General features: G+C 32.6%; 1 protein-coding gene across 1 annotated transcript; it reads left to right on the forward strand.

Annotated features, from left to right (window-relative positions):
• Positions 238-3,951, forward strand: LOC18612301 (cellulose synthase-like protein B4). The gene is made up of 9 exons (XM_007049029.2): positions 238-611; positions 706-1,033; positions 1,197-1,322; positions 1,544-1,663; positions 1,849-2,061; positions 2,163-2,298; positions 2,421-2,599; positions 2,687-3,037; positions 3,350-3,951. Exons 1-9 carry the CDS (start codon positions 355-357, stop codon positions 3,890-3,892), a joined length of 2,253 nt encoding a protein of 750 aa, XP_007049091.2. The 5' UTR covers positions 238-354; the 3' UTR covers positions 3,893-3,951.

The following is a 9,857-nucleotide window of genomic DNA, read 5'->3' on the forward strand; positions in this document are numbered from 1 at the left end:
TTCAGATATAGATTAAATTGAATTAAAAATTAAAAGGGGATATTAACCTGTAAATAGATCTCTAACTTCATTTATAAATTTTTCTTACTTTACTAATACTTTTTTCTCATAATTTCTTTTATAAGTTATATTTAAATTTAAGACATTCTAGATACATAAATTGTTGATTTATTTTAGGTTGGATGCCGAACCTGAAAATCTAACAAAAAATGATAAAAAAATGTAAAACTTTTTACTTAATTATAGTGCCAGTTTATTAAAGCATGAATCGCTTATAAATAACCATTAGAAGTTAGGATAGAGGCCTCGAAATCTTCTAGAATTTACAAATCATATCTCTCTAAGCACTCTGCAATGGCTAACGAATTTTCTCTTGCCTTGTATGAGAAAGTTGCTTGTAAAAACATTATCCAAAGAGCATTGGATATCGCTCTCTTGTTCCTTCTCGTTTCTCTCCTCTTTTATCGCCTCTATTCTCTTAACAACCATGGCTTTGTCTGGCTCCTTGCTTTCTTTTGCGAGTCATGGTTCACGTTCAACTGGTTTCTCCTTGTTAGCTCCAAATGGAATCCTGTAGACTTCAAAACGTATCCAGAAAACCTTGCACAAAGGTAACAAAGAATTTAATTATGATCACTATCATCCTTCTGTTATTGTTTATTACTTAATTATAAGAACTTAAAATTTGTTCATATTTCTTGTCAGGTTTCCCGAGCTTCCCCTTGTGGACATGTTTGTTACGACTGCGGACCCTGTGCTAGAGCCGCCTATTATAACTGTAAACACCATTCTCTCTTTGTTGGCTGTTGATTATCCAGCTGACAAGCTAGCTTGCTATTTATCGGATGATGGCTGCTCCCCTCTCACCTTCTACTCTCTGGTGGAAGCATCAAAATTTGCCAAGCTTTGGGTCCCATTTTGTAAGAAGTACAAAATTCAAGTTAGGGCTCCCTTTAGATACTTCTTGGACGATCCTATATCCTTCACCTCCAGTGCAAATTCTGAGTTCAGACAAGATTGGAAAAAGATGAAGGTAATTCCAACGTCTTTCTACGGTGTTGAGGTTGTGGGTAGAATCATGAGAGTGAAAGAAAAAAAAAATAAGAAAGCGAAGAGCAAAATTAATTAGTATCTTGTTTTGTACCATCCATTCAGGCACCGATCGGCATTTAAATGTGTTTTATATTTCCTTGTAGGCTGAGTATGAGCACCTTAGCCTAAAAATAGAGGAAGCAGGCAGAAAATCAGGGCCATGGGATCTAACAGGCGAGTTTGCTATTTTCTCCAACGTTGAACGCAGCAACCATCCAACTATAATCAAGGTAATGAATGCATTGCCTCAATGTGACAAAAAAAAAAAGTCTTCAAGTTTGAATCGTTCTCCCATATTCTAATTATTAATCAAAAGAAAAATTATATTACTTATTTCGATTCAACGAGGGACATATATATAGGGTTTCTATGTGACACATGATCGTTTAATATTAAGTATTTTTATTATTGGTTGATATAAATTTGGAACCATTCAATTGTTTTGTTGTAGGCTATAGGAGATAACAAGCAAAGCTCTTCAGATGGTGATGTGCCACATTTGGTTTACATTTCCAGAGAGAAACGGCCAAAACATGCACATCATTACAAAGCTGGTGCCATGAACGTTCTGGTAAGAATAAGATTCCACTTTAGGCCCAACAAGTTAAGTACAAAATTTTATTTCCATTTTTTTAAATTTACCAAACACTTCTCGACAATTAATTAAGTTACGAAATCCAGTTCATTTTTAAAAATTACCATGGAAGCTGGAAACAACTACCTTCAAATCAATTTTGGTGTTTGTATGGAAAACAGACTAGAGTGTCTGGGTTGATGACGAATGCGCCCTACATGCTGAACGTAGACTGTGATATGTTTGTGAATAATCCACAAGTTGTTCGCCAAGCAATGTGTCAGCTTCTGGATTCCAAGAGTGAAAGAGAAATCGCATTTGTTCAGTATCCTCAATGTTTTTATGATGGACCAAAGGATGATCCCTACGGGAACCAACTTGTGGTATTGATGGAAGTGAGTCATACATATATTTCCAAAAACTTGCATGGATTTTCTACTATTCTTTTTTCTCCTTCCTTTTTACTTGCTTTAGAGAATTCATGTTGCTGTGCTAGTATTTGGGCCGTGGAATAGCTGGAATCCAAGGACCTTGCTATAGCGGAACAGGATGTTTTCATAGACGAAAAGTCATCTATGGCCTATGGCCCGATGATTCAGAAAATCAGGGAAGAAATCATACATCAATTGACGGTAACATTTAACGAACATTTTACTATCTTTTAATAATTTCTTTACATGATCCTGTCACTCTGACTAACCTCCGGTGTTAATTAAAATAGTAGGAGTATGATGGTTTATTCTTTCTTATTTAGGAAAATTAACTGATAATGAACCGCTAAAAGAGTTTGGGAAATCAAAGGAGTTTTCGGAATCAGTAACTTATGCATTGATAGGGAAGAAGGGTTTTTCAAACAACATTTCAGGTTCTCTTGAGGCAGCATTCCAAGTTTCACGTTGTGGCTATGAATTTGGTACTAGCTGGGGAACAAAGGTTAGTCGGAGAAGCCTAACTACTAAAATACTATTAATAATGGAGGTCTAATCTATTCAATTTTTGGTATCATTGATTACATTTCAGGTTGGATGGATATATGGATCCATGACAGAAGATGTCATAACGGGGTTGACGATTCATAAGAAAGGGTGGAAATCCACCTTTCCCATGCCCAACCCACCGGCCTTTCTAGGATGTGCGCCGTCTGGGGGTCCGGCCGCAATGACTCAACAGAAAAGGTGGGCTACAGGCCTGCTTGAAATCCTCGTTAGCGACAAGAGCCCCATATTTGCCACGCTGACCGACAGGCTCCAATTCAGGATGTTCTTAGCATACTTTTGGATTCTTTCTTGGGGCCTCGGCTCAATTCCTGAGTTGTGTTATGCTGCTCTGCCTGCATATTGCATCATCGCCAACTCGCATTTCTTGCCCAAGGTAAGGAGAATCTACATGTAGTATAATATACAATTGACAGGTCGGTCCATGCCTCGTCTTTGTCCTTTAAAGTTTTTATTGTATAGATCCAAAAAGTTAATCAAGTTGAATCAAATATTCGGGTCGTTATGTGTTATTTCATTGTCTCCCACCTCGGAGACACGTACTTTACCAGCTGAAATAGTAAGATTAATTACTACCATTTGCTCTTAAACAAATTAGTATAATGTAATTGTACGAGTTAATTATGTGCACTTATTTTAGAAGAGCGACTTTGTGTGTTTCTAATAGCTAACTCACGTTTAAATGCAGGTCCAGGACCCGGCTATATTGATTCCACTTGCCATTTTTGTGATTTATAACCTGCTCACTCTCAGGGAATACCTCAAAACTGGCATCTCCATCCGAGCATGGTGGAATAACATGAGAATGGGAAGAATAAATGCAGCCTCGGCATACTTATTTGGAACTCTAAGTGTCGTACTTAAACTCTTAGGATTATCTGATACAGTTTTTGAAGTTACACAGAAAGATCAATCTTCTGATGGTGATCAAACTAACGATACCACAAATTTTACTTTCGATGCGTCACCAATTTTTGTGCCGGGCACGACCCTTATGCTGGTGCACCTGACAGCACTGCTCGCCCTCTCCTTAAAGTTGCGACCATTAGTTCATGATGTTGGGCATGTAGTCGGGCTTGGGGAGGTCTTGTGTAGCATATGGGTGGTGCTATGCTTCTTGCCATTTCTGAAAGGGTTGTTTAGAACAGGAAAATATGGGATTCCTTCCTCCACCATATTCAAGTCAACTTCGTTGGCATTAGTTTTTGTTTATTTGTGTAGGACTTCATAGTGTTGACGCTGGGATTATTAACAAAACTTTATATACACTAGAGTGCTTTCTGTGCGATACGTTAGGAAATTGTTATTTTATAGAAATATTATATGAAAAGTTAGTATTATTTTAAATAAAAGTTTAATGTTATGAAAAATAATTTAAGAAAACAAATAAAGATAACCTGAAAGAATAATTAAAGAGAAGAAAGAAAGTATTTAGAGGGAGGAAAAAGATCTTATTAAAATGTGTATTTACAAATGAATTGAGGGAACTTATTTATAGATAAATAACCCCCTTATCTTGATAGAATTTACAAGATGAAGATAACACTTAACGATTAGATGAATTAAATCATAATCCAATCTAATTTGCATCAAATCTAGATATAGATAATATAATAGATATTTACAAAAATATTCATAACACTCCCCCTTGAATATCTATTGTATTAAGAATATGCCTCATTAAAACCTTACAAGAAAAAAACCTCATGAGAAAAAATCCGAGTGAAGAAAAAAGAGTACATAATTATTTTCAAGAATACATTTATGAAATACTGCCTCATTAAAAACCTTATCAAGAAAAACAAAGTGGGAAAAACCTTGATGAAGGAAAAGAGTATAATGCGTATTTTACTCCCCCTGATAACTGTATTATTTAATATCTTTAAAACGGCGCATCCCATTTTTTTGTATCAACTTTTCGAATGTTGCAATAGGAAAGGCTTTAGTAAATAAATCTACTAGATTGTCACTTGAACGAATTTGTTGAACACTAATATCACTTTTTTCTTGGAGATCATGAGTGAAGAAGAATTTTGACGAAATATATTTTGTTCGATCGCCTTTAATGTATCCTTCCTTTAACTGAGCTATGCAAGCAGTATTATCCTCGTATAATGTTGTTGTAATTTCTTTCTTGATTGACAAACCACACGTTTCTCGAATATGTTGAGTTACAGATTTTAACCAAACACATTCACAACTTGCCTTACGAATTGCTAAAATTTTTGCATGGTTAGAAGAAGTAGCAATTATAGTTTGCTTTACAGAACGTCATGAAATAACAGTACCTCCATATATGAATAAGTAACCTGTTTGGTATCGAACTTTATGTGGATCTGATAAAAATCGTGCATCTGCATAACTAATTAAATCTTATTTTAATGCATTTGAATAATATAAGCCCATCTCCATTGTTCCTCGAAGATATCGAAGTATATGTTTAATTCCATTTCGATGTCTTCGAGTTGGATAAGAACTATATCTTGCTAATAAATTCACAACAAATGATATATCAGGTCGTGTATTGCGAGCAAGAAACATTAATGCTCTAATTGCACTAAGATATGGTACTTTAAGACCAAGAAGTTCTTCATTACCCTCACGAGGTAAAAAATGGTTTTTTTTCCACATCTAATGATCTTATAACCATTGGTGAACTCAATGGATGTAATTTGTCCATATAAAATCATTTTAGCACTTTCGCTATATAATTAGATTGATGGACAAAAATTCCATTTGTCAAGTGTTCAATCTGAAGATCCAAACAAAACTTTGTTTTTTCAAGGTCTTTCATCTCAAATTCTTTCTTTAAGTAATCCACAACTTTTGATAACTCTTCAGGAGTTCCAATAATGTTTATATCAGCAACATAAACAGCAATTATCATAAATTCATATATGAATCTTTTTATAAAAACACATGGGCATATATGATCATTTTTATAACATTCTTTCAACAAATATTCACTAAGACAATTATAACACATGCATCCGGATTGTTTTAATATATAAAGATTTATTTAATTTAATCGAATAAATCTCTCGAGATTTCAAATTTTGTGCTTTAGGCAACTTAAATCCTTTAGGGATTTTCATATAGATATCATTATCAAGTGAGCCGTATAAATAAGCTGTACCTACACCTATCAAACGTATTTCAAGTGTTTCATGTATTGCCAAACTAATTAAATATCAAAATGTAATTGCATCCACCATAAGAGAACATGTCTCTTCATAATCAAGACCAAGTTTTTGGGTAAAGCCTTGTGCGACAAGTCGTGCTATATATCTCACAATCTCATCTTTCTCATTTCGTTTCCGCACAAATACCGATTTATATCCCACTAGTTTTACACCATTTGGTGTACGGACTACAAGTCCAAAAACTTCACGTTTTGCAAGTTAATTTAATTCCACTTTGATTACGTCTTTCCACATTAGCCAATCACTTCTATGTCTACATTCTTCAACAAATGTAAATTCAAGATCTTCATTTTCTTTCATAATATTGAGCGTTACATTTTATGCAAGAATATCATCGACATTTATATCATTTCGGTTCTATCTTTTTCTCGTCATGACATAATTTATTAAGATCTCTTCATTTTCACTAATTTCATGTACCTGAATTTCTTTTGGAATTATATCAGGGGTCTCTTCTAGAGTTTTTGTTTCCTCTTCTTAACCATCTTGAATATTTGCTTCTTTTCTTTTTCGAGGATTCTTATCTTTGAAACCGATTGGTCTTCCATGCTTCTGGCGTGTCTTAGACTTATTAGCAACAGCAGATTGTCCTACATCAATTTTGATTGAAGCATTTGCAGCTATTATATGAGATTTAATTACTCTTTAGGTCAGTATATGCGTTTGGCCACTGATTTGCTATATTTTGCAAACGAATTATCTTTTGAACTTCTTGTTCACATTGATTTGTGCGAGGATCAAAACTAGATAATGACAATATATTCTAAGATATTTCCATTTCTAGTTGCTTATTTTCTCCCCTTAATGTTGAAAAATTGTTTCATCAAAATGATAATCAGTAAACCTTGCAGTGAATAAATCTCCTGTTGAGGGTTTAAGATATTTAATTATAGATAGAGATTCATATCCAACATATATTCTTAACCTCCTTTGAGGACCCATCTTTGTACGTTGTGGTGGAGCAATTGGAACATATACCGCACATTCAAAAATTCTTAGATAGGAAATATTTGGTTCCTGACCAAAAACTAATTATATAGGGAAGAATTTATGATAACTCGTTGGCCTGATGCATACAAGTACTGCTGCATGCAAAATGGCATATCCCCAAGCAGAAATTGGGAGTTTGGATTTCATAAGTAATGGCCTTGCAATTAGTTTAAGGCGTTTGATAAACGATTCTACTAGACTGTTTTGTGTATGAACATAACTAATAGATTGTTCAACATTTATTCCAATAGATATGCAATATTCATTAAAAGCTTGAGACGTAAATTCACCAACATTGTCAAGACGAATTGTTTTGATTGCATAATCAGAAAAATGTGCTCGCAAACTAATTATTTGTGCAAGTAATCTTGCAAATGTCAAATTGCTAGTTGATAACAAACACACATGTGATCATTTTGTTGATGCATCAATTAAAACCATAAAATATCTTAATGGTCCACATGATGGATGTATGGGTCCACATATATTACCCTGAATATGTTCCAAAAATGTAGGAGATTCAATCCTAACTTTAGCTGGTGATGGTCTTATAATTAATTTACCTTGAGAGCATGCAGCACATGAGAATTCATTAGATTGAAAAATCTTCTGGTTTGTCAATGGATGACCACATGAATTTTTAATAATTTTTTGCATCATTATTGATCTGGGATGGCCTAACATGTCATGCCAAATATTAAAATTATCAGTAAACTTCTAGTTTACATAAGTTTTAATTATTTTAATATTTGTGTAATATATTTCAAAGGATAAAGTGGGTAATTTTTTCAATATACATTTTTTAACCAATATAATAGATGTAATATAAAGGTATTCAATGTCTTTTTCATTCGTTGTCTTAATATAATATCCATTCAAACGAATATCTTTAAAACTTAATAAGTTTCTTTAAGACCTAATAGAAAATAATGTATTTTTTATTATAAACTTCATTCCTCCAAGTAGTGAAATATTGGCTTTTTCAAAGCCTTCAATTAATCTTGTACTACCAAATATTGTATTGACTTTAGCTTCTTCTATTGTCAAGTGGGAAAAATATTTCTTATTTTTAAATATAGTGTGCGTTGGAGCACTATCTATTAGACATTTATCTTCCTCATTGATCTTGGATCTAACCAGATGAATATCCATATTTTTTTCAAGAAAATAAAACATATATAGTAAAAAACTTATATAAGAGAACATTAAATATAAACTTTGTTATTAAAATACAAAAAAAAATCTTCCTAATAAACATATTGAAACACATTAACTTCTTAATAGAATTATACTAAACATGCCAAGTTCTTAATAGAGTTGTACTAAAACACATCAACAGATAATTTAAGAAATTTCATTATTGGAATTTCCATCACTAATCAAATAATCAATCCGTCCTTCAGGGTGGGCAAAAAAATCAACAATATCCAAGTGTGTTATATCAACTTGGCTATCATCTTTAACAAAATTTGTTTCGATATTTTTTCTTTTATCTTTCAGTGATGCTTGATAAAGTTCAACAAGATATTTTGGTGTACGACAGGTACGTGATCAATGGTCTTTCATGCCACATTGATAACAAACATTTTCTATATTCTTTTTACTTTATCCACTTTTATCGTTTTCTTGTATCTCTTTACTATTCATCTACTTGTAGTGAGTATTCTTATTATCAGAATAATAATTTGAGTAACTACCACGACTGCAATAATTATGACGACCTTTTCATGTCCATGATTACGACCACGACCATGACCATAATTTTTAAATGATATCGCATTTACTTCAAGAAATGGAGAAGAACTAGTTGGGCGAGATTCATGATTTTTCATCAATAGCTCGTTATTCTCCTCAACCACAAGGAGACATGAAATCAGTTCAGAGTATTTCTTAAAGCCTTTTCACGATATTGCTGCTGCAGGAGCACATTTGAGGCGTGAAAAGTAGAAAATGTTGTTTCTAATAAATCAGCATCAGTCACCTTTTCTTCACACAATTTTAGTTTAGAACTAATTATATATAATGCTGAGTTATACTCACTTACAGTTTTAAAATCTTACAATCGCAGATGCACCCAATCATAACGAGCTTTTGGTAGAATTACTGTCTTCTATTAGTCATATATTTCCTTTAGACTTTTCCAAAGATCAACTGGATCTTTTATTGTGAGATACTCAATTTTTAATCCTTCATTAAGATGGTGGTGAAGGAAAATCATTACTTTTGCCTTATCCTGATTGGATGCTTTATTTTCTTCTTTGATTGTGTCTCCAATACCCATAGCATCTAAATGGATTTCAGCATCTAGAATCCAAGATAGATAGTTCTTACTAGTAATATCAAGAGCCACAAATTCAAGCTTTGTAAGATTTGACATTATGACAGCTTAAAAGAAGAACATAAATGTAAATATTACACAATATATTGTAATTGGCAAGCAAAACAATAAATTGATTGATGAAAAATAATTAATATAAAATTAAAAATTGACTTATTATAAATTGGTAAAATTTGGGCAAAGTAACAATAGACAAAAATTACCTAAAGAAAAATTAAACTTTGACTTTGTGAAGCTTGAGTGTCAGATATTAGAGAATCGTACTGATAATGTGTTATAAAAAATAACATAAAAGAACGAATAAAGATAACTTGAAAGAATAATTAAAGAGAAGAGAGAAAGTATTTAGGGGGAGAACAGAGATCTTATTAGAGTGTGTATTTACAAATGAGTTGAGGGGACCTATTTATAGACAAATAACTCATTTATCTTGATAAAATTTACAAGATGAAGATAACATTTAAATATTAGATGGATTAAATCCTAATCCAATCTAATTTACATCAAATCTAGATATAGATAACATAAATAGATATTCACAAAAATATCCATAACATTTAATTATTTATTTGATATTATTAGAAAAATGTAGTTGAACAAATTGTTAACTTTAATTATGTAGTTGATTTTATCAAAATAGTACAGCTAACTAAATTATTAACATT

The sequence above is a fragment of the Theobroma cacao genome, chromosome 1 (genome assembly GCF_000208745.1).
Source record: "Theobroma cacao cultivar B97-61/B2 chromosome 1, Criollo_cocoa_genome_V2, whole genome shotgun sequence".
NCBI lineage: Eukaryota > Viridiplantae > Streptophyta > Magnoliopsida > Malvales > Malvaceae > Theobroma > Theobroma cacao.

Excerpts from the sequence above, each read along its gene's own strand:
- LOC18612301 (XM_007049029.2), top strand. The coding sequence starts at position 355 with ATGGCTAACGAATTTTCTCTTGCCTTGTATGAGAAAGTTGCTTGTAAA. Across the intron at positions 1,034-1,196 it reads AAGATTGGAAAAAGATGAAG|GCTGAGTATGAGCACCTTAG; the intron begins GTAATTCCAACG and ends ATTTCCTTGTAG. Across the intron at positions 2,062-2,162 it reads AACTTGTGGTATTGATGGAA|TATTTGGGCCGTGGAATAGC; the intron begins GTGAGTCATACA and ends TTGCTGTGCTAG.